General features: G+C 41.5%; 2 protein-coding genes across 3 annotated transcripts in view; one reads left to right on the top strand and one right to left on the bottom strand.

Moving 5' to 3' along the window:
- Positions 1-7,434, top strand: part of stim1b (stromal interaction molecule 1b) — a 33,983-nt gene extending 26,549 nt beyond the window's left edge. Inside the window, exons 11-14 of one of the 2 annotated variants that reach the window (XM_058415508.1) lie at positions 524-759; positions 1,203-1,277; positions 4,155-4,212; positions 5,529-7,434. In XM_058415508.1, coding sequence (XP_058271491.1) covers positions 524-759; positions 1,203-1,277; positions 4,155-4,212; positions 5,529-5,949 — 790 coding nt within the window. In that variant the 3' untranslated portion in view covers positions 5,950-7,434. The remainder of the gene's footprint in view (positions 1-523; positions 760-1,202; positions 1,278-4,154; positions 4,213-5,528) is intronic. The other variant, XM_058415509.1, reaches the window with a different exon arrangement.
- A 1,016-nt stretch (positions 7,435-8,450) lies between these two features.
- On the bottom strand, positions 8,451-25,770 carry slc6a7 (solute carrier family 6 member 7). The gene is made up of 15 exons (XM_058415512.1): positions 25,464-25,770; positions 21,496-21,721; positions 18,889-19,020; positions 17,864-18,012; positions 17,711-17,760; positions 16,710-16,848; positions 15,848-15,982; positions 15,652-15,755; positions 15,441-15,565; positions 15,170-15,282; positions 14,106-14,243; positions 13,887-13,986; positions 13,210-13,328; positions 11,888-12,061; positions 8,451-11,756 (listed from the first exon to the last, which is right to left on the bottom strand). Exons 1-15 carry the CDS (start codon positions 25,560-25,562, stop codon positions 11,592-11,594), a joined length of 1,968 nt encoding a protein of 655 aa, XP_058271495.1. The 5' UTR covers positions 25,563-25,770; the 3' UTR covers positions 8,451-11,591.
- Positions 25,771-27,509: the final 1,739 nt, after the last annotated feature.

Raw genomic sequence — 27,509 nt, 5'->3', positions numbered from 1 at the left:
ACTGTCATATAAATGCTAGAGGAAGGGACCTCAGAAAGTTTTTAAGGGGTTTCGTTAATCTGTATTTGTTAAAGATGTGAGGTAGAGACCATCTCTGCGAGCCATCTCTGAATACATGGTGGAGAAGTAGATTTCCACACGCCCAATATACATCCCAGAGGTGTTCTATGGGGTTGAGGTCAGGACTTGTGCAGGCCAGTCAAGTTCCTCCACACCAAACTCACTCATCCGTAGGGGTCTCCCAAAATCTTTGGCAATATAGTGTAATTCTCTTGGCCATCACTATACATAGCATTAATGCTACAATATATCACAGCAGCTGAAGACGGACAATTCCATTTGGGGTATTAAAATCTGGTCATGTGCTGCAGAATACCAAGAAAATATATCTTGCCAAAACCTATGATGTTTTGTGCAAACCCAAAAAGAATGAGCTAGATGTTGTTTCAGTGGAAGAAAATACTGTTCCTGTTACATGCACCAAATAAGTTTCATATCGTTTTCTTTACTGTCCTCCTTACAGACAGGCTTTAGGGGAGGTAACAGCAGCTCTAAGGGAGAAGCTACATCGCTGGCAGCAGATCGAGTCTCTCACAGGTTTGGGCATTGTAAATAATCCGGGCCTGCCCTTTCTGGCCTCAGCTCTCAACCTGGACCCTGTCTGTCTGGGGATACGGACCGCCCCTCCACAGCACCTGCTGCTTTCTGACGATCTGGATGATATGGACGAGGACATACTGTCCCCTGGAACTCTTCGCTGTGAGTTCACCCCCAACCTCACACAGACACATACACATATACACCAATCAGGCATAACATTATGACTGCCTGCCTAATATTGTGTCAGCCCCCCTTTTGCTGCCAAAACAGCCCTGACACCTTACGGTTGTCCATTTTTCCCTGCTTCTAACACATCAACTTTGAGGACAAAATGTTGACTTGCTGCCTAATATATCCCACCCACTAACAGGTGCCATGATGAGATCATCAGTCTTATTCACTTTAACTGTCAGAGGTCATAATGTTATGCCTGATCAGTGTGTACATACATAATCACACACACTCTTGCACTGAATGAAAACCTGGAAATGAAAGTTTCCTTCAGCAGAGCTTGAGTGACTGCTCCAGTCTTTTAAGCCTGAGCTATTAATAGAGAAACGATGAGTTCGTGAAGCTCTGTTCTAACTGCCTGATCTTTACAGATGCCGCCTGGCAGATGGACCGGCGTGTGAGTGACCTTTGGCCTGTGGCCTCAGAGAGCCTATGGAAACATTCTGGTTGGCATCACCTCCTCATAATCTCAGCCAATCCTAACATATACATTCATATCCCGCCCTTTTTCCCCGCTTTCTTCCTGTTTCTGGAGCGTCTACTACTAACTCCTAAGCCAGCAGATCCTTAATTTTTCATTAGAAGGATTTAAATGCATCCTGAAGTGTCTCTGTAGGATCACTTCTGTCTGTCCAGCTTGCTTTAACAGGTTTAAAGCCTTAATATTTGCATGTTTTGAGTCAGGACTCTCCAGACATGTTTACAAATGCTTTCCATGTGTTTTTCATAGATGGTGCCTGGTTTCCACTCAGGCTTTCAGACTGGAAGTCACATCAAGTCCACCTGAAATATATTGAATTTAGAAAAAGTTATACTAGGGCTCAGGAATGTATCCGAAATGCGACTTATCCTGATCAGGCTTGTGTCAGGATGAGTGCATGAGACTTGAATATATACCCTGGACAGGACAGCAGTCCATCACAAGGCACCTAACAAACACACACATTCACACCTAGGGGCAGTTCAGAATATCCAGTCTAGAAATAACAATGAATTAGATTATATACATTAATTTAACCTGGGGCAGCACAGTGGCTTAGTGGTTAGCACTGTTGCCTCACAGCAGGAAGGTCCTGGGTTCGAACAGACAGGGGCCTTTCTGTGTGGAGCATGTTCTCCCCGTGCCTGTGTGGGTTTACTCCGGTTTCCTCCCACAGTCTAAAAACATGTACATTAGGTTGATTGGTAATTCTAAATTGCCCATAGGAGTGAGTGTGTGTGTGGTTGTCTGTCTATATGTGGCCCTGTGATGGACTGGTGACCTGTCCAGGGTGTACCCCTGCCTTTCACCCAATGTGTGCTGGGATAGGCTCCAGCAGATCCCCGTGGCCCTAATTAGGAATAAAGCAGTTATAGAATGTGTATGGATGGATTTCCTGACCAATCGGAATTAAGCATTTAGCAGCACTGTGGTTTATCATAGTTCCTTTAAAAATGTGGAATCTCTACATCCGACAGAACATCTGCTTGTTTCTATGAGCAGCATGTGACATTTCACACATCCTGTTAACGTTAAAGGTGTTAAAGCAGTCAGACTTCCCCTCCCTAAGATTGCTTGATACAGGAAATAGGTGGTATTTGAAAATCTGCACTGGTTGAGACATTTCTAAAGCCGTCACATTTATAACCCACAGCTAGTTCCTGCAGTGAAAGGAAGTGCTGGAAATGAAAGGAAATGAAATGCTGAAGCAAACATCCTACGCTCCACATCAATGATCACCATATTTATTAATTTATTTAAGCTCAGGCTAATTAAACACATTCCTCTTTAAAGAGGTTCTTCAGTGTCACTACTGCCTGATAGGAACGTCAGGTTCTGATGGGATGGCTTCTGTCCAGTCGAGGACACTGCTTTCATTTACCGTCATTGTTTATTCCCCCATTCAAAAGTTTACGCCGTGATGTTTAGAGACGAATCTGATCCTGTGAGCGAATTATTTTGTTTAAGTCAGCTCTTTGCTTCCTGTGTGGTCAGACAGTTCATTTCTATAAACAAAACTGTCCATGAAGGTATTTATTTAAATGAAATTCAGTAAGTGAAGCCTCTCGTCCAGTGCTACAGCAACAACTTACAACTCTGAAGGACTGGAATAAATGAACTACTCTGACCAGAGGTTTGATTTGATCCAAAAACCTGATAAACTGTAAATAATGCCTTCGTTTTTCTCTTTATTCAGCAACTAACACAGCTGCCACAGCCTCTGTTATGCATTATTGTGTGTGTGTGTGTGTGTTTATATGTACATCCACTGAAATCTCTGATCCATTAACATGATCTTTTCAGTATTGTATCGTGTTGCTGCTATACTAATTGTTTTTTGTTGTTTTAGCACATAGCTCTTGGCACTTCCTGTTAGTCAGTTTTCTTCTTCCTGTAACCTTATCTGCATTCACTCACATACACAAGTGTTTCACTGCGTTATCAGACTTCACTCGCCCACAAAAATGGAAGACAAATGTTTATTACACAGATAGAAGACCTTTAGTCGAGTCCGAATCCAAACAAAAATCAATACTTTTGTTGTGCCAGCTGTTTGGTTTTACATTACATTTAATTAAACAAACCTAAAAGCCTGGGCTTGAGGTATTTGTGCAATGTAAATATACATAAATGATGGAACGAGGTGAAGAGGCTTTTATTTGTTTTGCCAAGTGCATGTTGAAATCGCCAAAAAAAAGTGTACAAATAATTATTAGACCATTTGTTTGAATTTACACTGATCATCCATAACATTATGACCTATGCTCTAAATATCGTCTCGGTCCCCCTTTCCCTTCCAAAACAGCCCTGACCCATCGAGACAAGGACTCCACTAGATCCCTGAAGGTGTGCTGTGACATCTGGATCATCCTTTAAGTCTTCCATGGGATACTTTTGATAGATACTGACCACTGCAGACCAGGAACACACCACAAGAGCTGCAGTTTTGGAGATGCTCTGATCCAGTGGTCTAGCCATCACAATTTGGCCCTTTTGGTCAAAATCCTTACGCTTGTCCATTTTTTTCCTGCTTCTAACACATCAACTTTGAGGACAAAATGTTGACTTGCTGCCTAATATATCCCACCCACTAACAGGTGCCATGATGAGGAGATCATCAGTCTTATTCACTTCACCTCTCGCTGCTCACAGTGTTATGGCTGATGGGTGTATTTTGTTTGTGCGTCCATGTACACAGCAAAAGAGGATCATTTTCTCACTGAACTGAGACTGTAAAAGTGCCCCATGATGTACCACATGTTCTAGTTTTTAATGAGATTAACTCTAATACACCTACATTTCATTAAATGCTTATTATCATTGTATGTGTTGCTCTTTACAGCTTCCAGTGCGATGTCGGTGCGGCCGCAGTACGCCGAGCCGGTGCTGAGCTCTCAGAGGTTGGTAGAGGACACTGAGGGTGAAGTGACACCCCTGTATACCCCCCGGCCCCCCCGTCGCCCACACGCACGCCAAGCTCGCAGCCACTCCATAGGCCAGCTGGAGTTCCTGCCTGTACCTTCTCTGTACTCTTCTCTCTCTCATCCTTCCATCACTTCTCCTCTGCTACCGTCGCTCTCTTCTTCTTCTGGCTCTCGTTACGCCGGCCTGCTCTACTGCTCGTCTAACTGCCACTCTGTGGAGGCGGTGCTCGGCCTCCCGCCCCTGGGGTTCAGTGCTGCTCGGCAACACCGGAGAGCCGAGAGCAGCGGGTATCTCACAATTTTGCAGCAGGGTGCAGCTAACCACTGGAGTGTGACTCATATCTTGCACTAAAATTCTGACTAAATGCTGCCCTGGATTGGCGACACCCACAGTGCTGCATGTTTCTGCAATAATCACAGTAACACTGCATGTTTGTGGTATTATTCAGGCAGGAGAGAAAAAAAACAAGGCCAGCAAGCCTGTTTCTTTAATGCACTGAAACTCATCTGCTGTCACCTACAAACACTTTCATAGATCTTTCCCCAAGCATTAGAGTTAAATGTTACATACAGATATATTGAAAATAATAAAAATCATTTTCTAAGTTAGGCTTTGTCGTGTAATCCGGCCACGCCCATCACCAGTGCTTACTGTGCCTCCTGTTGGTGTGAATTTTCTGCTCTTATTGAAAATGAATATCTTCTAGTGTTTTGCCTGCAGTGTGGTTCTCCTGTCCTTCATGAATTCCATCTTTCATGTAGTTTTTAAGCCTTAAACAGTATCACAGGGTGACTTGGTCCCCTACAGCCATCAGATTAATCCATGAAGGTGTTCAGGGGTTTCTGTGAACTGTTTACACTAACATACTTTCACCACAAAGATCCACAGATCACTAATTCTCTGTGTCTGTCTCTCTCTCTCTCTGTCTGCCTGTCTCTATCTCCCCCCTCTCTGTCTCTCTCTTTGTCTCTCTCTCTCTGTCTGTCTCTCTCCCCCTTTCTCTCTCGCTCTCTCTCTCTGTCTCCCCCCCTTTCTCTCTGTCTGTCTCTCTCCCCCTCCTTTTGCTCTCTCTCTGTCTCTGTCTCTCTCTCTCTCTCTCTCTCTCTCTCTCTCTTTAAGTATGTTCTCTTTAAGAATGTTTATTTTTAATGAATTTCATGCTAACATCTATGCCATGCCTGTTCATTGTTACACCCAAACCTTGGCGTTTCTATTCATTCTGAACTGCTGAATGTCAAACACAAAATTTCCTTTCTCCTAATAAACCTCCTGTTCTGTCTCGCTCGTGCAGGGACCTGAACCACTCGGACTCGGACTCCTCTCTGTCTCTGTGTCACTACAGTGAGAGTCATCGTGGCTCGTCCACAGCGCTGGGCAGTAGGTCCGTCCTCTCCCGACCTAACGGGGCTGGATACAGCTCGACCGACAGTCCCATCTTCCCGAAGAGGTCCTTCGGGATGGAGAAGTGCGCCAGCCTGGGAGAGATCCACACCCAGTCCAGCCGCCTGAGCTCAGCTGCGTCCACGCGCTCCCTCAGCACTCCACCGGTAGACACAGACAGACCCGAAGGAGGGAAGAGCAGCAGAGGCAAGAAGAGCCCAGGGGACGAGGACAGCGGCTCCACAGGAGAGGACGCCGATGTGTCCAGCTCCAGCCGCAAGAAGCACACCTTCACCAGACTCTTCCACAAGCAGAAGCAGAAGAAACAGTAGTTGAAATCTACTTCACATTCATAGAGACTCTACATTAAAGAAATATCTCTTTCTATAGGTATAAGGGAGCATCTACTGTATGATTATCATTTTTTTTAAATAATTTGGTTTATATATTGACAGTGTCATCTGATGGGAACAAAATGTGTGATTTTTGTGTCAGATAATTTATTCTGCAGATATTCACCCAATTACTATCCTGAATATTTTTGTTTTTTTCTTTAGTCACAAGTTTCTCGTGCCATCCGTTTACATGCCTGGGTACAGAAAAGAGATGCAGAGGGTAAATCTGTCAGAAATGTGCGTAAGAGTAGTCCATTCAGTTAAACGCCCATGATAATAACACGCACAGCTAAACGACTACAGTCTGTGCATTTGGTGTACATTTTATTCGTTTGTTGTTGTTGTTGTTGTTTACTGTATTGAAGATATATTTTCATGTTTACACCAGACACATATACGAGCACCAGATATTCAGCTGGAAATGTTAGACTGCTCTATTATTGTTAAATGCACAAGCACAAATATTCTACGACTCTTTTATATGTGTTATTAACTTTTATTTTCCTTTTTGTTTGGTGTAAGAAAGACTCACTGTAGACTCCTGTCCAGATTCCTGTCGTTAGCCTGGTTGCAACACGTCTGCCTCGGGCTTCAACGTGTTGTGCACCTTGCTGAGATGCTTTTCTACTCAGCACGGTTGTAAAGAGTGCTTATTTGAGTTAACATCAGCTTGACTCGGTCTCCTTTGACTCCCATCAAACAAGGTGTTTTTCTGCGTTCCAGAACCACTGCTCACTGGATGCTTTTTAGTTTTCCCAAGATCGTGTGTAAAATCTTTAGACTGTAGTGTGGAAATCCCAAGAGATCAGCAGGCTCTGAAATACTCAAACCAACCTGTCGGTCACTGAGGTCACGTTTTTCTCCATTCTGTTGATTGAAGGGATCATTACCTGAAACCCTCGGCCTGTATCTGAATGATTTAACGTAACGTCACCACCTGATTGGCTGACCAGGTAACTGAATGAATCAGCAGGGATGCAGGTGTTCCTTTTAAAGTGGCAAGACTTTTCTTTGAAGTGGAAAAGGAACAAGGAAACCTGTTTACTCAAAGCTCAATTGCAATGGAATTTGAAATTCCGTCAGCGAGCATGTAAAAGACATGACTGTATGAAGCAAACTCCAGACTCTTGCATTTATTCTCCAACAGTAACGGTTCCATAAACAGCGAGTTTCGAGTGAACCGGTTTCCAGGGGTTTTCAGGGCTGGGTGTTGATGATAATTGCACACATGGTGCAGCTGCAGCCGGTGATCAAGGTGATAAACACTGGAGTATTTAAGTCTTTAAGAGGACGCAGGTACATGTACAGGCAGATTCATCATCCCTTCCACATCACACCTGTCTAAATGTGAACTGAAAAGCATGTCTCTGAAAGTTTTGCTTCAGAATTTTAATAAACCTATTTATTATTCTAGTTACATTATGTAGTTGAAAGTGTGTGTGTGTGTGTAAATGTTCATTATTCATGTCAACATTTCATCCCTGTATAAATGTACATCCATCCATCCATTGTCTATACCCGCTTTATTCCTAATTAGGATCACGGGGATCTGCTGGAGCCTATCCCAGCACACATTGGGTGAAAGGCAGGGGTACACCCTGGACAGGTCACCAGTCCATACATATAGACAGACAACCACACACACACTCACTCCTATGGGCAATTTAGAATTACCAATCAACCTAATGTACATGTTTTTGGACTGTGGGAGGAAACCGGAGTACCCGGAGTAAACCCACACAGGCACGGGGAGAACATGCAAACTCCACACAGAAAGGACCCTGTGTGGATTCGAATCCAGGACCTTCTTGTTTTGAGGCAACAGTGCTTGGCTGGGTCGTTGACCGAAAGATCAGAGCTCAAGCTACCCACCATTGGGCCCTGGAGCAAGACCCCCAACCCACCCTGCTCCAGGGGCACTGCATCATGTCTGACCCTGCGCTCTGACCCCAACCCTCAAGGATGGGATATGTAAAGAAAGAATTTCACTGTGCAGTAATGTATATGTCACAAATAAAGGCTACTTAAAATGGTGTATAAAATATAAAATCTATACACACACACATACACAGTAAAGATGAAAGTTTCTAAATAACCCAAAAGTTTTCCGCTTTAAAATGAATATTAATTCTTTCGCAGTTTGCCGTGTATTTGTATAAGAATGTGAGTTGGTAGGTGAGTTTTTCCATATGGAACACACACATACACACACATATATATATTCCTTCACCGGGCATCTGGAATGGACATGTTTACACTTGCGTTTGCGTCTGTCTGCACTCATTCATGTAATCAGACCTGCTTGATCAAGCTGTGTCTTGTTTGCTCATACCTTCCTTTTTTCCTTTTGTACGCTTCACTCTGTCTGAACGCCAACCACTCAGGATCAGGTAAATACTTTAATTAGCCAAATCCTTTAATTTTCCTCAAGGATTTCTGTTAGTGGCAGTATATTCTAGTGTACATATTATGTTCTACAAATATTTATAGCATCGTGAAATGTGAAAACAACAGTACCATGCAGGATTAGATCTCAGACCCTTCTGGAAAATAACATGAGCATATACACACAGATCAGGCATAACATTATGACCACTGAGAGGTGAAGTGAATAAGACTGATGATCTCCTCATCATGGCACCTGTTAGTGGGTGGGATATATTAGGCAGCAAGTCAACATTTTGTCCTCAAAGTTGATGTTAGAAGCAGGAAAAATGGACAAGTGTAAGGATTTGAGTGAGTTTGACCAAAAGGGCCAAATTGTGATGGCTAGACCACTGGATCAGAGCATCTCCAAAACTGCAGCTCTTGTGGGGTGTTCCCGGTCTGCAGTGGTCAGTATCTTTACAAAAGTTTCCTTTATGTCCTGTAAGTTTTTTACAGGACTAACATCTTGGTGGAGTCCATGCCTCAACAACTCAGGGCTGTTTTGGCAGCAAAAGGGGGACCGACACAATCGTAGGCATGTGGTCATAATGTTATGCCTGATCAGTCTTGGTTTAATGGAACATGGTCATTACTCTGTAGCTGAATGGAAATCTTTCCTGTCTGACGGTGGCATGAAGGAATCAGGGCCCCAGAAATGCCAGAGGCAAAGTGCACTCTGCTCACTGTGACGGCTTGTTTGCATGGAGTCTGATGTAATAGCACACTTTAAGGCAGCGCTCTGCTCTGTGTGGCTCCTCGTAAATCCAGAGAGTTTTCCAAAGGCGAGGCTCGCAGGCTGAGCCGAGTTTAGACGTTACCCAGGGTTCGGAGTAAACATATCATAAACATCGTGTCTGTGGGAAAGCTGAAGTATCTCATGATGAGGATGTGAACTCATGTCACACTTCCCAGTGTTTTAGCGTTTCATTTACAAACTGGTTTGTTTCTTTTCCCCACAACTCTGCTCTCTGGATGTGTGCTGTAGCCCTGAGCCACAGGTTATTTAGATTTAATCATGAACATCATGAACCTGAACCTGAATCTGAAGTAGATCTCAGCTAACAAACAGTGACATGGAATAAATACTGGTCATATAATCTCCTTTAACACCGTCTTACACCATGCATGAACTTGGTGTTGGACTCAACACAGAGGTGTTTCTTATGTAATTTTTTTTATTTTTTTTTACAATTACAATTTTATTCAAAATGTTTTAAATAGAAGTGAAATAAATTACCTGAAATGTCAAAAACAAAAAATTCATAACAGGCATACATTTAGTTACAGTAGTTAGATAATATAAAAAAAATCCACTAAAATCTCTATATTTTGCATTAGTTTGAATTAAAATACAGGATGGTTTTCCACGCCTAGAAGTTTGAATTCTTTAGAGATATTGATGCGATGTAATTTTAGTGTGAAATACTGCTCTTAAGCTCTATTATATTGCAAATCTTAAAGCAATATTTCCTTTCGGATTCATGACTCCTTTTCCCTGTTAGTATCATTTTCCACCATAAGCAGGCTGTCGTATGAGTCCGGGAAGATTAACAACACATGCTTCTTTTCATATCTCCAGCCACATCAACACCATGGCAGTGGAACACACACTGTGAGCATGTACAGACTGCAGCTCGCTGTTCTATTAGCGTTGCTCTGACCCACAAAGGAAGAGAGAAATAACCTTATGTTCACACTAATGAAGCACAAAGGCGAAGGCTAGACAACTAAAATTTTCAAAATTGTATAATAATTAAGGATGACACAATGAAGCGAGAGTTTTGCATTCAGGACATTAATTCTCACTTTGACGTGCAGAAATGTACACCGATCAGGCATAACTTTATGACCACCTGCCTAATATTGTGTCAGTCCCCTCTTTTGCTGCCAAAACACAACAAACTGCGATGACACCTTTCTATCAGAACCAGCATTAACTTCTTCAGCAATTTGAGCAACAGTAGCTTGTCTGTTGGATCGGATCACACAGGCCAGCCTTCTCTCCCCACGTGCATCAATGAGCCTCGGCCACCCATGACCCTGTCTCCGGTTCACCACTGTTCCTTCCTTGGACCACTTTTGATAGATACTGACCACTGCAGACCGAGAACACCCCTCAAGAGCTGCAAGTTTTGGAGATGCTCTGATCCGGTGGTCTAGCCATCATCTTTTTCGCTTGTCCATTTTTCCTGCTTCTAACACATCAACTTTGAGGACAAAATGTTGACTTGCTGCCTAATATATCCCACCCACTAACAGGTGCCATGATGAGGAGATGCTCAGTCTTATTCATGTCACCTCTCAGTGGTCATAATGTTACGCCTGATCGGTGTATATCCATTGTTTCAACTGATCCTGTCATCTCTTTAAATGAGATTTTAAGAAACTAAAACAAACAGTTTGGAAGGAAGTATCAAAGATCATCGGTGACTCTGGTGACCGAAAGAAAGCTAGTACAGTTTAGCCAGCTAGTTTGAGCTTCAGCAGGTAACGTGCATCAAAAGCAAAAGTGATGGGTTTACATCGTAGAGTCAGCTCTAGGTTATACATTTTGGCTATTACTGTTTCTTGTTAGAGCTTAAAAAAATACTGCTGGACTGTGCTTGTCCAAAGGGCAGTCGCTACTACAGACAAACTACAAGCAACATGAGCAACTTGCTAGCATGAACATAAGGGTAAAACCCTCTATCTCTCCCAGAGAGCAGGCTGAAGTAGACTCCAGGCCTAGGGGTAGGTCTCAATTGTCAATGGCAGGTTGAAGACACTTGGATGTCTCACCTTCGTAACATATGACTCCATTAAATATTTTAATAAAATGATCATTAAAAACTGTCTTGTGTCATTTGTTGTTATACAAAAAGAAAAATCCCCATTGGGGAAGTGCTTACTGCTTTCTGAACAGAGTGTGTGGTTGGAAATATGAACCAATGGGCATTTCTCACGCCCTTTATAGAAAACTGTCACTTTATTATTATTTCCAGTTTCGTCGTGTTCCTTTAAGGAAATAGGCACCGTCAATGCACTAAGAAACATTTAGTGCATTTAATGAGAACATATTTTTAGTCTCCGCAGTGTGAGCTTCCTCACATGTCCATAGATAAGGCTTATCCTTTAACAGGAAGAAGTTCAGCCTTCTCACACTGGCACATTGTTTATGCGTCACTCGCGTCCCAGGCCATCGCAGTGAAGTCCATATCGGTCAGGTTCACGGTGTAGGGTCCTTCCACTCTCTCAGGCTCTGTGCGCTGCTCCTGAGTGCCATTGCCCTGGTTGTTGACTCGCCAGGAGTTCAGCGGTCGGATGGCTTTCTGGAAGCGCTGAAAGACAGAAGGACACGTGGGAAGCATAGCTTTTACACCTTTCACTATTCAAAAAAATTAGAAAAGATTTTTCAAAGATTGTGTGGCTTCTTGTTTGCATCATAGGTTTGTCACATGTGAAGACTTACTTCCATCATAGTGCCAGACTCCTTCCAGACAGCCACAATGGCCCAGATGGGGATTTGCAGGCAGCAGAAGAGGCCCATACACACCCCCAGCCCTTTGCCCCATGTGGGGTACTGATATGAGCCATAATGCAGGGACGTTCGGTACATCTCAATAAAGATGTAGGTCAGGATGAACTACATGGGGTAAAATACACAACATTTCATAATGAGTCTATACAATAGGCCTGCATTAACAGAATGAGGACAAAAGCAGGGAGGTAGAATGTCACAAGTAGACTAAATTATTTAAGGCAAGCTCACATGGTGTTTGTTTCAAACCTCTCTCAGGTGCATGTTTATTTCTGCTCTGGTTCAGAAGGTTAGGACCTCTGCAAGCTTGCTTTGGGTGAAGTGACACGTTTAAAGTACTACTCAAGATGCTGTTTTAACAATTAAAAACATCAACAGTGCCCAAGTGTCAGACACTGAACACCTTAAACACAGCTAGAATGTGCAACATCATCAGGAACACCTCAGTTTATACCAGAACCACAAGACCCAAAGCCAGCTCTTTCCCCATACCCACTACCCTGCTCTCAAACCACTGACCTTTTAATGCCTGTAATCATCGTACAGTCGTTATACACTATATATTCTGTATTATCTCAATAGAATTAAAATATCATCACTATATATGAAGAATCACTATACACTATTGTGTCGGTCCCCCTTTTGCTGCCAAAACAGCCCTGACCCGTCCTGCACTGTGTATTCTGACCCCTTTCAATCAGAACCAGCATTAACTTCTTCGGCAATCTGAACAACAGTAGCTCGTCTGTTGGATCGGATCACATGGGCCAGCCTTTGGTTCCAACATGAATCATCGAGCCTTCACCGCCCATGACCCTGTCTCCGGTTCACCACAATTCCTTTCTTGTACCACTTTTGAAAGATTCTGACCACTGCAGACCGGGAACACCCCACAGGAGCTGCAGTTTTGGAGATGCTCTGATCCAGTGGTCTAGCCATCACAATTTGGCCCTTCATCAAACTCACTCAAATCCTTACACTTGTCCATTTTTCATGCTTCTAACATCAACTTTGAGGACAAAATGTTGACTTGCTGCCTAATATATCCCACCCACTAACAGGGGCCATGATGAGGAGATACTCAGTCTTATTCACTTCACCTGGCAGTGGTCATAATGTTATGCCTGATGCGGTGTACATCTTAGGTTATTTGTATATTACCTTACATTATATACACACACATTATCTGTATTCCATCCATCCATTTATCTGTGATTTCCACTAAAAAAAACAAATCCACCCCAAACACTCACCAGTAACAGGAAGGGTGTGCAGAAAACCCAGCATGCTTTGAAGTAGAGCAGCAGTTTGGTGCACCAGGACGGGCAGGGACAGATCATATCCACAATGTCCTGGCAGAATTGGTTCACTCCTGAGTTAAACAAATCACATGCAAAATATCTCTTTACACACAATCCACATCTGGGAGGGGTGAAATGTCATGAAGATGTTAATAACGGCGTGAAGAACCTGCATAGGATCTTTATTCCTAAAAGTTAACAAATGTGATACCATTTTTTTGTTCATCAGTACCAAGTGCTGCTATACTGTATTATAAGCTATAGTATACATTTCTCCTTCAGCCTAAATGAAAATCTCATGGCATTTTCCAACCAAATCGGTCAGCCTCTAAATTCCACCCAACTGATGGCTGTCTCCTATCATGTGACAGCTACCTACATAGGAAGATGAAGGCTGAGACATGCTTCCTCTGAGACACTTGAAGGTGCTATCTACCCCTCTTCTGTATACATGAGCTCAGAGACAGCCATGATTGGCTAGTATTGATGTGACTGATGGGGAAAGCATGTACGGCAAACGCCATTCCATCCATCCAGAGCACATGGCCAATTGTACAAGCTGTGGTGATGGACAAGTATTCCTAAAGCAGTATAAGTGTGAGATGGAGGAAGAGTGGTGAGAGGCGCACCATAGAAGAATGACATGCCCAGACACATGAACAGAGTGATGATGATGAGACCGAAACTGGTGCTGAATGAGTCTATGAGGGTGAACCAGTAAATCCCTCCCTGTTAAGGACAAATGCACAGGGATTAATATCAAGCAATGCTCACATGCACGACTTAGGTTTAACAGCAGGTTATCATGTATGTTGCCTTTTAATTAAGAAGAGCTAGTTAACACTCACATCAGTTACCAGTAACAGGCCCATCAGGTAAAAGCCGAAGCAGAGGATGGCCAGGAAAATGGTCTTCTGCTTCATATTGGCTCTGAGCTGAGGAAATTCATCCAGTACAGCTGTGGTAATACCTTCCATATTACCAAACTAGAGAGAGAGAGAGAGAGAGAGAGCTTAAATGTTGTTTCTATTCTCATCAGCATTGGAGGAAGTTACATCACTGCCTGGTGTATAACTGAAGCAAGCCATCCTGCTTAACAAATGTGTGTTCACCATGTTGTAACGCCATTGTTTTAAAACCTTTCGCAAATGCTCTATAGACATAATGAAAGCTTCTATCGAGCACCCATTCTCCAGTTTGTAAGGTTCTACGCAAAATCTTGCAATATATCACTTTCATATTGCATAATGAGACCCAGTCCTGCAAAAAAGCCTTATTTGCTTATTAAAAAATATTACAAACTTACAAAGAATATTAATCAGCCAGAACATAATACAATTACATAAAAATACAACTGTGAAGTACATTTAAGAAAATGAAATGAAAAGAAATGAAAAGTTTTCTGGAAATCTGAATCAAAATATAGGGCACTCTGAACTGATGCTGGTTTTTGCTGATTTTTTAAATGTAGTTATAATTCTAGAATAATTCTATGATCCCATATAATGTACACATTTCTTTTTCTTGTTACAAGTTACAAAATTAGCTCAAAAGAAAGCTTTAATTAACCAATGATTTCATTAATACATTTAAAAGGACATTGCTCAACAAAACGGAGTAAACCAATATTTGGCTCTTTGTCAAACTCGCTCAAATCCTTACACTTGTCCATTTTTCCTGCTTCTAACATCAACTTTCAGGACAACATGTTCACTTGCTGCCTAATATATCCCACCCACTAACAGGTGCCACGATGAGGAGACCTCTCTGTGGTCATAATGTTATGGCTGATCGGTGTGTGTGTGTGTGTGTGTGTGTGTGTGTGTGTATATGTATTGCCTTTGACCTCCATTACTTGTACCAAATGTTTTACCAAAATATAAAAAAATAAATCTAAAAAATAGGGTATTACCAGTGTGTCCACTCCTAGCATAAAGAGCATGAGGAAAAACAGAACGGCCCAGAAAACTGAACCAGGCAGAAGAGCCAGAGCTTCTGGATAAGCTACAAATGCCAGGCCTGGACCTGAGAGGAGATCAAACACATAATTGATGAGATGCAGGATCCATTAACTCGTTTTTCCTGGAATTTAATATGTTATGTTTCAGCTGAACCGCATCACAAAAGCAGAGTGTAGCAGAAAGGGGAGTGTCTGCAGTGACTGGAAAACACACTGAAGTTACCTGTATCTGCAACCTGTTCCACAGGCACACCCTTCCTCCAGGCCATGTGACCCAGGATGGAAAAGATAGCAAAGCCTGCAAAAAAGCTGGTGGCACAGTTGCCTATAGTGATGACTAGAGTGTCCCTGGAAATGGAATACAGATTTAATCACCGAATTTGCCCAGAAAAAAATTCAATACAATGAAGATAATATCCCAATAGCAAACTAACCTGATGACATTATTGTCAAATTTATTGTAGGAAGCCATAGAAAGAAGGCCTCCTACTCCAATGCCCAGTGAGTAGAAGATCTGTGAGGCAGCATCATTCCACACCTACACAAAGCCAAAATATCACTACATTACATTACATTTTCAGAATAAAGCTATCTATATTGCAAGATATAAAAGACTTGTGTTGCAAGTACCTGTGCGTTAGCCAGCCGCTCCCAGACCGGAGTGAGGTAAAAGGCTACACCTTGGAGTGAGCCCTCTAAAGTGGCACCTCTGATGATCAGAACAATCAGCACGAAGTAGGGAAACGTGGCTGTCACATAGACCACCTGGACAGGGAGGAACTCGACTTAATCACCCTACCATTACCTGAGCAATGTGTAGGCTTAAAATATAGCCAGTGCTGCCACAGCTAACACACTGTAATATGCTTTGTGTGTAACAAGTCTATGTTTGCATCTAGATACCACACGTGAACCAGTGACACAGATAAACCAGAAAAACACATAACTGGGTGATGTGACACAAGATTAAATCTGCTGTCAGTCCCTCTGAAAATAGCACATGCCCTATTTCATATCTGGAGCTGTACATTGACATATAATTGTTACGCAGATGCTAAAGCAAAATGCAGCTAGTGTACAACACAACAGCTTCTGAGAGAGCTAAAAGGGACAGGTCTGCCAGACACACCAGGGACATGTCTGGGGCACACCTAAAAGGGACACACCAGCCTAAATAAATGGATTAAAGTCTTAGAAACGTATGTTTATCAGAATGAAAAAAATGAAATGGCCTTTATTTGTCACATATACATTACAGCACAGTGAAATTCTTTCTTCGCATATCCCATCCTTGGGGTAAGAGCGCAGGGTCAGCCATGATACGGCGCCCCTGGAGCAGAGAGGGTTAAGGGCCTTGCTCAAGGGCCCAAAAGTGGCAACTTGGCGGTGCTGGGGCTTGAACCCTTGATCTTCCAGTCAACAACCCAGAGCCTTAACCACTTGAGCCACCACTGCCCTAGACTGGATCAGACTGAGCAGATGACACTGTTACCTTGCCAGAGCTGTGAATGCCCTTTAGCATGCAGAGGAAAATGATGACCCAAGCAGCAAGTAAACACAAAGCAAGCTGCCATCTCACTGGCCCGGGGTCATGCAGGCCCTGACTGTTGACCACACCCAAGACACGTTCACTGCAATAGACAAACACACACATACAGAGAGAGAGAGAGAGAGAGAGAGAGAGAGAAAGTGTGTGTTAGAGACAAACAGAGAGAGAGACAGACAGAGACAGAGAGAGAGAGAGAGAGACATATGTGAGAGAGAGTTAGAGATGGAGTGAGATAGAGTGTGAGAGAGAGAGACAGTATGTTAGAGAGAGACAGAGAGCGAGACAGAGAGCAAGACAGAGAGTGTTAGAGAGAAAGAGACAGAGATACAGAGAGAGTAAGGAATAGAGTGAGATAGAGTGTGTTTTAGAGAGCGAGAGAGAGAGAGAGAGAGAGAGAGAGAGAGAGAGAGAGAGAGAGAGAGAGAGAGAGAGAGTAAGGAATAGAGTGAGATAGAGTGTGTTAGAGAGAGAGAGAGAGAGAGAGAGTTACACCAAAATACACATATGGCCTCAAATCTAAAAAAAGTTAAACAGTTAACCACCACTATTTATGGTCAGTTAGTTTATGTTTAGTTATTTTTAGTAAAGCAGATCTGGGTTTGTACGGTCAGAGAAGTGAACAAAAACATGTCTGCTGTATACTGTAGGGCCAGAGGTGAACCCGGTTAGACATAACATTAACAGTTCCTATGTGTATAGTATAAAGTGCTGAATATCTAAGGATATTAACAGATCCCACAACCATTGATTTGTCCCTAGAACTCCACCCAAAATACTTACTACACCTAAAATTACTTTTTTTTTAAAAACAATTTGAAAAGAAAAGTAGATAATAATATAAAAGAACAACACTAATGAAACCCATCTAATTGTTTAATTTTGCTTTCCGGTAATAACTGCTATGAATGAGACAGGAAGTACAGAGATACAGCAAATGTCCTTACTTCCAGAAGACCTCAGGTGCGCTAAGGGAGTGTGTGACATTGGTGTTGTTCTGTGGATCAGAAACAGACAGCAGAGTAATAATGAATACGAGTACCATCTGGGTATATCTTCCTTTTCATGAAGTGGTTTTATCGCAGGTATATTACACTCACCCTACACAGCGGAGCATTAGCAATAGCATTACAGGACCATGGCAGCGGGCTCTGGAAGGAACTTCCCAGGTAATAAAACGTCCAAGCGATGATGACATTGTAGTAAAGACACACCAGAGTGGACACACACAACATCCCGATACCAATCCCTGGAGAAACACAAGAACTGTCATTTCAGTGAAGATTCGATTAGTCCAAAATTAAGCTTTTTTCAAATAAACCCTCTCTAGGTGGTTATGTTGAGCATATACACCGATCAGGCATAACATTATGACCACTGAGAGGTGAAGTGAATAAGACTGATGATCTCCTCATCATGGCACCTGTTAGTGGGTGGGATATATTAGGCAGCAAGTCAACATTTTGTCCTCAAAGTTGATGTGTTAGGAGCAGGAAAAATGGACAAGCGTAAGGATTTGAGGGAGTTTGACCAAAAGGGCCAAATTGTGATGGCTAGACCACTGGATCAGAGCATCTCCAAAACTGCAGCTCTTGTGGGGTGTTCCCGGTCTGCAGTGGTCAGTATCTATCAAAAGTGGTCCAATGAAGGAACAGTGGTGAACCGGAGACAGGGTCATGGGTGGTCAAGGCTCACTGATGCACGTGAGAAGCGAAGGCTGACCCATGTGGTCCGATCCGAGCTACTGTTGCTAAAATTGCTGAAGAAGTTAATGCTGGTTCTGATAGAAAGGTGTCAGAATACACAGTGCAGGATGGGTCAGGGCTGTTTTGGCAGCAAAAGGGGAACCAAGACAATATTACGCAGGTGGTCATAATGTTATGCCTGATCAAAGTTTGAATAAACATCAAGAATAATACGGGAAAACATATCCACTAGTGGTCACATTACTGCAGCTGTAAACACACTTTATGAATCTGTAATTACAGTTATACAAATTATTCATAGCTTGATACCAGAGACTGCTTTCATTCCAAAAGAACTGAAAATATAATAATATTTATGTATGAAATACAAAATAAGCCTCAAAATGAAGCACATGAACCATGCTCAAGTATGCTGGTACCTTTAAGCAGCGGGCAGCACTTCCAGACGGTGATGGGGCCTGCAGCTCCGTACTGACCCAAGCTAAGCTCCATGAGGAAGAGTGGCATACCCGTGAAGAAGAGCATGATGAAGTAAGGGATGAGAAACACACCTGTAGCAGGACAAAAAACACTGCCATTACCTGCATTGTCATTTGCATAAAGCATCTTTCTGGATTATATTGTAAGCTGGAAAACCTTACATTATTTTTCTTTTATATACATAAATATTGGTTAATGTTTATAGGCAGTTTATCCAAAGGCTGACAGCAGAATATTTTTACACATGTACAGGAGAGAGATTCAAAACAGCAGCAACACACAGGGAAGTGGAAACTAACATACAGGATATAACAATCCTACTAGCACAATATGTCATTGTGAAGTAAAAAGGCACTAACTGGGATCGTGTTTTTACTGGGAATGTAAGGCGAGAACACCGCAGCTTATAGACGAAATGTTTGACACTTTTTGACAAGGTTGCAAAAATAATGTTCTACATCAAAACCTTTTGACAATATAGTGTATTAAATTACCACTTTTTAAAGTTCCAGGCTGACAAAACACACCAAAGAGTTTACTTGCCCAGTGGGCTAGATAATTAATGTACAGATTTTACAGTTTCTGTGCAAACAACACTTCATCATAGTGTATTCTCGTAGGGAAGATCTGTAAGGGCTCACAGTCCAGATTTCTTAAAACTACTTCTATTTTCCAAACTAAAACAGCATTGTTGAATTAGCTGAGTTTAGTTCCTGTTAGCGCTGCTGTGATTCACGATGTCTTGTTTTTCTAACAGGGTTCTTCTCCAAATCTCTCAGTCAGGCGTGTGAACTGTGTCTGTACACTCCTGCTCATATAAGGGTTTTCCTCATTAACTAACTTCTACTGTATTCAACTAATAATCAATTAATTAGCACTGAAATGAAATAAAAAACAGAATAATGAATTATAAAGGGAGAACAAATAAAACTATTTACTGCTATTTAATTCAATGTGGGAGCTCAATCAAAGGAGCTAATAAAAGATAATACACCGATCAGGCATAACATTATGACCACTGCCAGGTAAAGTGACTAAGACTGATGATCTCCTCATCATGGCACCTGTTAGTGGGTGGGATATATTAGGCAGCAAGTCAACATTTTGTCCTCAAAGTTGATGTTAGAAGCAGGAAAAATGGACAAGTGTAAGGATTTGAGTGAGTTTGACCAAAAAGGGCCAAATTGTGATGGCTAGACCACTGGATCAGAGCATCTCCAAAACTACAGCTCTTGTGGGGTGTTCCCGGTCTGCAGTGGTCAGTATCTATCAAAAGTGGTCCAAGGAAGGAAGAGTGATGAACCGGCGACAGGGTCATGGGCGGCCGAGGCTCGTCGATGCACGTGGGGAGTTAAGGCTGACCCGTGTGATCCGATCCAACAGACGAGCTACTGTTGCTCAAATTGCTGAAGATGTTAATGCTGGTTCTGACAGAAAGGGGTCAAAATACACAGTGCAGGACGGGCAGCAAAAAGAGGATCAAGACAATATTAGGTCATAATGTTATGCCTGGTCAGTGTATATAAAAACAAAACAGCAATATAACCAGAAGGCATCTCTATTACATCTGTGAGTCTTTCGTGTAGGACACACCCAAAAGGAACCAGAGAAAAAAAATGACCTTGGCTAGAACTGGACATATGCGTGTGCGAGCGCGTGCAGCCGACTACAGCTTTGATTACCGCTTATGGACACAAACTGTCATTGTGTTACTTCAGTATCAGATCTGGCATTGGCTAAGATTAGCACTTACGTCCAACTAAATCTGCCTACCTTGTCTGTAGCTTATGTGAAAACACATCTGGATTTTGTCAGTAGATATCTATCCACAGTATGTATTGTTTAGAATGGTTTTATGGATTGCGTGTTAACTGAGTTGTAAATCCGTATAATTCATCACACACACACATGAACACAGACATGTCTGGTGGTATAAATGAAACCTTTTGGGTATGTGTAAATAAATTGTTCCACTGCTATCTAAGGTACAGCTTTGTTAAGTAGTTCCACATTTTAAACATGTATTGTTTAAGTCTTCCTTTATATAAGTGAGTTCTCAGTAACTGTTTTTCCCCCCTCACTTATGCAAATGTTGAAATTCCTGTCTGTGGTAATCACACACACGCTACAGATATGATGATTAAACTCCAGGGTATTCCTTTAAGTGCACTGGATGCTTCAGAGTCATATTACAAACTTAGGGCCGAGGTAAAGGTTATTGTTTTACAGGAGTAATTTTAGAACATTGTGCATCAGTGTTTTCTGCCTATGTCGATTTTATAAACCACTTCCCAATTCCAGGGTTTAATTATCATCTTGCTGGGAACCTGTTTTATTAGTTCTGCAACATGACAGGGAAGTTATTGCCCAGTTGTGTGCATAGCAGCAATATTTCCGCTGCTTACTTTACTTCCAGTAAAAGCTTCGATACATATAATAACACACTAATTATCACTGACAACTGATAAAGGCTGAATGCTGCTGTATTTTGTACTTTTTAAAAAGACATTCGGATGCAATTTCAGCCCCGCAGGCTCACAGCTCACCTCCACCATTCCGGTAGCAAAGGTAAGGGAATCTCCAGACGTTTCCCAGGCCCACGCAATAGCCGATGCAGGAAAGCAGAAACTCATACTTGCCGCCCCACTGCCCTCTAGGAAGGTTGACCGGTGCTTGATGGACAGGCGAGGACGGGCTAGACGCAAGTTGGGACTGTGGAACAGGACTGCTCACACCATGAGGCACAGAGAACCCATTCATCTGGGTTTGACCCTATCAAGGAGAGAGAACAGAAACCAGTCAGACTTGTATTGGTTTTCAAATCTTCTAGTGGTACATGAAGCAGCTTTGGATTATTTAAAAATAAAAAAACATCGTTCTGGATATCAGTACACCAAAACTACACTGATGCTACCATTATTTCATTATTGATTCAGAAAATGAATTCTGTGCTGCAATCAGTACAGGGTCCACGTTTTCCTTTTTCTGCACTGCAAGGCTATAAATGCTGACCACAGGCATATGTTATTCAATGTCAAATATCATTGCTTTGTATTATAACGATGTTCATAAAAGGTCATTATCTGTGTCATAATGACCTCATCATTTTGTGACTGGATATTTAACTGCCCTAAACATCAAGTGGACATTGATAGCACCTTGTATGTTTAAATATATTGTATAATATTGTAATATAAATGTGATATTGTAATTTATGCTTAACATTATTTTGGCTAGCAGCTACTAAACTGAGAAGCAGGACTGACCTATCAGAATTTAGCATTTTTTCTGTTTAAAAAGCCAGCTAGCGAGACTCTGAACTCGGGGGTAGGTGATGGTACACGATGGTCACAGCAAAAGAAGAAAAAATAGTATAGATCTGTTGACCATTTTAATCATCAATTATTATTATATGCCATTCACCCAGCACATCACGCTTCTCAATTAACTGCCCAGATGGACAGCCCATGACCCAGAGAACTGCTGTGGACAGAGACTCGCCGTCTATCGGTCAGCTTTCGGCAGGAAGGAATTAGTCTATAATTATATATATAATAATAATAATATATAAGAATAATATATAAGAAACTATACTGACCTATTAGTTCCTCAAGAGATCTTTGTTTCTGTTGTACATGAACATTTACATTATATACTGTCCAGTGTCACCCAAATGAGGACGAGGTTCCCTTCTGAGCCTGGTTCCTCACAATGTTTCTTCCTCACATCATCTCAGGGAGTTTTTCCTCACCACCCTCACCTCAGGCTTCTCATTAGGGATAAATATTTCAGGGATAAATCGTCACTTAACTTTAAACTTCATAATTTTTTCTATACTTCTTATACTTAAAGCTGCTTTGAGACAATGTCCTTCGTTAAAAGTGCCATACGAATAAATTGAATTGAATTGAATCGATTTGCTTTTATTATATTTCCCTGAAATTCACTCCTGGCGATGCCACTGTTTCTGAACTGCAAAACATCTGAGACTCCTGATCTTATCAAATTGTCAACATTTGTTGGGTAGAAAAATGTAACCATGAATCAAAAAATACTTCCATGTCTGTCTCACAGGGACCTTTATCAGAATTTAATCTTCTGCAGCAATTTAATTAAAATGCAGAATTCACCTTAATGAATCATAATTAAATATCGTTAAGGTCGTGACTGACAGGTTTGCTGAATGTTTGGTTGTTGATCAGAAAAGTGAACAGAAAACCACCCCAGATTTTGCACTCTTATTCCAGACAGCTTGAAAGTGCCTTGCGAACAGGGTGTGGCCTTGGGCAAACTATCTGGGTGGGAACCGTGACATCACCAGGGTGCAAAATACTGAAAGGGAAGTAACTCGGTTGCCAGGGAACAAGTGAGACATGTGGTTTTGTGTACAATGTCTCGCAAGAGGAAACAAGTCTGAGAGCTTCACCTTAATCACACATCTATGCCTCATCTGAGAGTAGATGAGTTGTTTAAAAAAACAAAAACAAAATGAAGTTGTCACGTTATTTACTGACATGTTGAAGAAAGTGGTGAAAAGGTGGAAGGTGGAGAAACCCACAGGCACGGACTGACCGCTTTGCATAAATGATCATTCTTGAAACAATGGAGTTAGAGCTGGGGTGTTCAGACCTTAAAGAAAATTTATTACCATACTAATGGTATGTCCCAAATGGTATGTCCCAAATGTCCCAAAAGTTGAGAAATGCTAAAAAATGTCATTTGTTAAAAGTGTTTTAAAATGTTTTCAATGTACACTTTTATTAATTCAGGTTTAAATCATTTATTTCTCGTTATTTTGTGAGTAGGATAAACCTTGGTCTGTGTGTTTCCAAGAACAAATTTTGATCAAATGTTCTCATAGATCCATTTTTCTTTCACTTCTCCCAGTCTGGACCAGTTGGTTAGGTCAGTCAGGTGTGTTAATTCCAGTATAATCCACTTGCTTGTATTAAAATGATAAAATGAAGCAATGTAAAGTATGTTTTAGAATAATAAACTGCAAGCACATGTTATCATAACAGTAGCGATTAGTTAGCTTTATGGCACTCGTTTCAAATAAACTAGATTATTTGGACGGCTGTGTGTGTGTGTGTGTGAGTGTGTGTGTGTGTGTGTTTGTTTGTGTAGAGCAGACACAGTTTGAGCAGTTTTAGCACAAAATCCCTCACTGCTTAAAAACAATACAGATTCAGTATCAGGCGAAACCCAAGGCTTTGGAATCAGCATTGGTGTAAGTATCGTGCTATTGTATTTATTTTTTAGCACCATGAGAGCTCTTTCCTTCACACTCACTCACTCCGACTTAAACCTGGTTCAGACTATTAAAAGGTTTTACTATTTTTGGTCATTTAAATAGCACTTCTCCTTAGCTGCATGGCGATTAATTCACCTTAAAATCCCAGAATGCATCAGTGACTACAGACTTTCACACTCCACTCATCTCTTATAACATACTTATATATACTTTTACTACATGTACTTACTACGTCCTTCCTAGTAGTTACTGAGTAATAAGCTTGAACAAATAACAACATGAACATTTAAAGGCTTTATGTTACTGATGTTTAGATTAAAAAAGAAACCTAATATAGGTTCACTATGAATGCATTCAATTCACCTAGACCTGTCGACTAGCCCGGGTAATAAATGACTGAAACAGTAACTTTATAAAAATCTTCATAATATCAACAGCAGAAACTCTGAGTGTCTCTAGAGCCCATTCATGACTTGACTAGAAACACTATGAAGGTGTGTGTGTGTGTGTGTGTGTGTGTGTGTGTGTGTATAGTCTAAATGTTTTGTAGTATAAACAGTAGCCATGAAAAAACTGTAGGTGGCTTTTGACAAAATAAATAAATAAATACATAAATGAGTAAGTAAGTAATTAAACAAACAAACAAATAAAAAGAAATAAAAAATAGAAATAGATAAATAAATACAAATAAATAAATATAAATATATACATGAATATAAACATACATTAAATAAATAAATAAATGAATAGAAACACTTTGAGGGTCATGATCTGACTAGAACCACTATGAAGGTGTGTGTGTGTGTGTGTGTGTGTGTGTGTGTGTGTAGTCTAAACGTTCTGCAGTATCTACAGTAGCGATGAAAAAACTGTAGTTGGCTTTTAACAAACAAACAAATAAATAAATAAAGCACAGACTACTCATTTCTCCGAGCTACAGAACTGTACCCATGGCCGAACTTATTCTATTGGTGTAATTCTATTAAATTTATCTTATGCTGGAAACCGTTTCAAGCGGAACTATAACCTCCTGCTCTCACACCAGCGGCTTTCCTGTACTGTGTGTGTGTGTGTGTGTGTGTGTGTGTACTGTAGCGTTACAAGTTGTGTTTCTTCCTCAAAGCTAGGGAAGAAGAACTTATCCCTGAACTATATCGAAATGTAAAACAAACCATGTATATCTACATATCCATATCTATCTATATAAATGGCTGAAGTGGTGTTAATCCTTGTAATGTATCCCCCTCCTCGCGCACTCACCTCTCCGGTGTTTCCAGCAGGTACCGCCTGACTCGCCATCATCATCTCCCCGGGGCTTTTCTTTTGATGCTCGTTACATGATTCCGCCAAAGGTTTCATCGAGACGCGCGGTCCGACCTCAGAACACACACCGGAAATCTAGGTTGATTTTTTTTTTACACTCAGGAGCTGTGCACGAGCCTACAGTCCAGCAATGAAACTACAGAGCCGTGAAAAAAGCGCAGGTGATGAGTGTTCAGTTCGCCATGTTGTCCACGGGGAGGAGAGCAAAGAGGAATAGGACTCACCTCTCCAGCAGGTTTCCCGAAGCCACTCCTCCTGATGTGCTCTCTCTCTCTCTCTCTCTCTCTCTCTCTCTCTCTCTCTCTCTCTCTCTCTCTCTCTCTCTCTCTCTCTCTCAGTCAGCCTAACTGGCCTGATGTGTCAAAAGCTCTCTCTCTAATTTCAACAGGAAACCACACACTGAAATACAGGAAATATAGTGTCGGGTAGTATATAATGCACCGAGGCCATGAGAGAGATCAGTAATAATGAACACATAGCCTTGGTCTATACTTAAAAAATAAATGTCAATGTTTTCCATAGATTAATGTAATAATATTGACATGGCACATGACATGGTTTATGTGGTACATATTTTCATGTTTTAGATGAGTTCACAGAGAGCCCAGGTCCTTTTACACACCTCAGTACAGCTTTGTTTTAAAAAATAATCTATAATACTATAAAACATATTAGACTCATAATGTGTACAATAATATGGCTATTGCAATAATAAGATTGCATTAATCTTGAACTTTTTTGTCTAATATTAATCTTGAGCATTTCTACTACATTTCCTATGTTCTGTAAAGCTGATTTGAGACAAAATCCATTGTTAAAAGCACTATACCGATCAGACATAACATTATGACCACCGGCCTAATATTGTCTTGGTCCCCCTTTTGTTGCCAAAGCAGCCCTGACCCGTCCTGCACTGTGTATTCTGACCCCTTTCTATCAGAATCAGCATTAACTTCTTCTTCAGCAGTTTGAGCAACAGTAGCTCGTCTGTTGGATCGGATCACACGGGCCAGCCTTCTCTCCCCACGTGCATCAATGAGCCTCGATCGCCCATGACCCTGTCGCCGGGTCACCACTGTTCCTTCCTTGGAGCACTTTTGATAGATACTGACCACTGCAGACCGGGAACACCCCACAAGAGCTGCAGTTTTGGAGATGCTCTGATCCAGTGGTCTAGCCATCACAATTTGGCCCTTTTGGTCAAACTCGCTCAAATCCTTACGCTTGTCCATTTTTCCTGCTTCTAACATCAACTTCGAGGACAAAATGTTGACTTGCTGCCTAATATATCCCACCCACTAACAGGTGCCATGATGATCAGTCTTCTTCACTTCACTTCTCACTGCTCACAATGTTATGGCTGATCAGTGTAAGTCTAAAACTAATCTTGAGCTTTTAAGACAAATCACTTTGTAAAGACTTGTATGTGGCTAAATGAAGAAATCAAACTAACTGAACAATCATCAACTGGATTATTCTGAGAATTAAAATAACTCCAAGCTGATAGCTGCATGCATTCAGTAGTCTCTGTGGTTTGATAGGCCACACACACAATGGTAGAGCTGAATGTAATTAATACCGTCCACTCTCAACCTTGACATGACAAAGGAGTTTTGACTTGCAAATAGTTGTAGGTATGCAACCAATCTATATGCTTGTTTTGATGCATCATATAACACAGGTGGATCATCACTGTCGGCAAAGCAGTAACATTGTGATTCATATAGACCCTGGATTAATTCAGGACGGAGTTTGAAGCTTAAATGATCAGAAGAAAACTTCATCAGGAACTCTCTCATGCCTCAGATACAATTCAGTACTCTTTGAAGCGGCTTCAGATGGAAAATGGTTAACAACCGCTGATTCACAGCTAGCCCATTGTCCGAATATCAAAGTGTCCTTTGCTCAGTCCATCCAACAGGTTATTTGGACCTTGGATGTAAATCAAACTTGAAGGAAATTGTCTGCTTTGGAAAACTTTAG

The sequence above is a fragment of the Hemibagrus wyckioides genome, linkage group LG18 (genome assembly GCF_019097595.1).
Source record: "Hemibagrus wyckioides isolate EC202008001 linkage group LG18, SWU_Hwy_1.0, whole genome shotgun sequence".
Taxonomy (NCBI): domain Eukaryota; kingdom Metazoa; phylum Chordata; class Actinopteri; order Siluriformes; family Bagridae; genus Hemibagrus; species Hemibagrus wyckioides.
The sequence above is the reverse complement of the archived record's forward strand: the minus strand, read 5'-3'. Positions and strand labels throughout refer to the sequence as shown.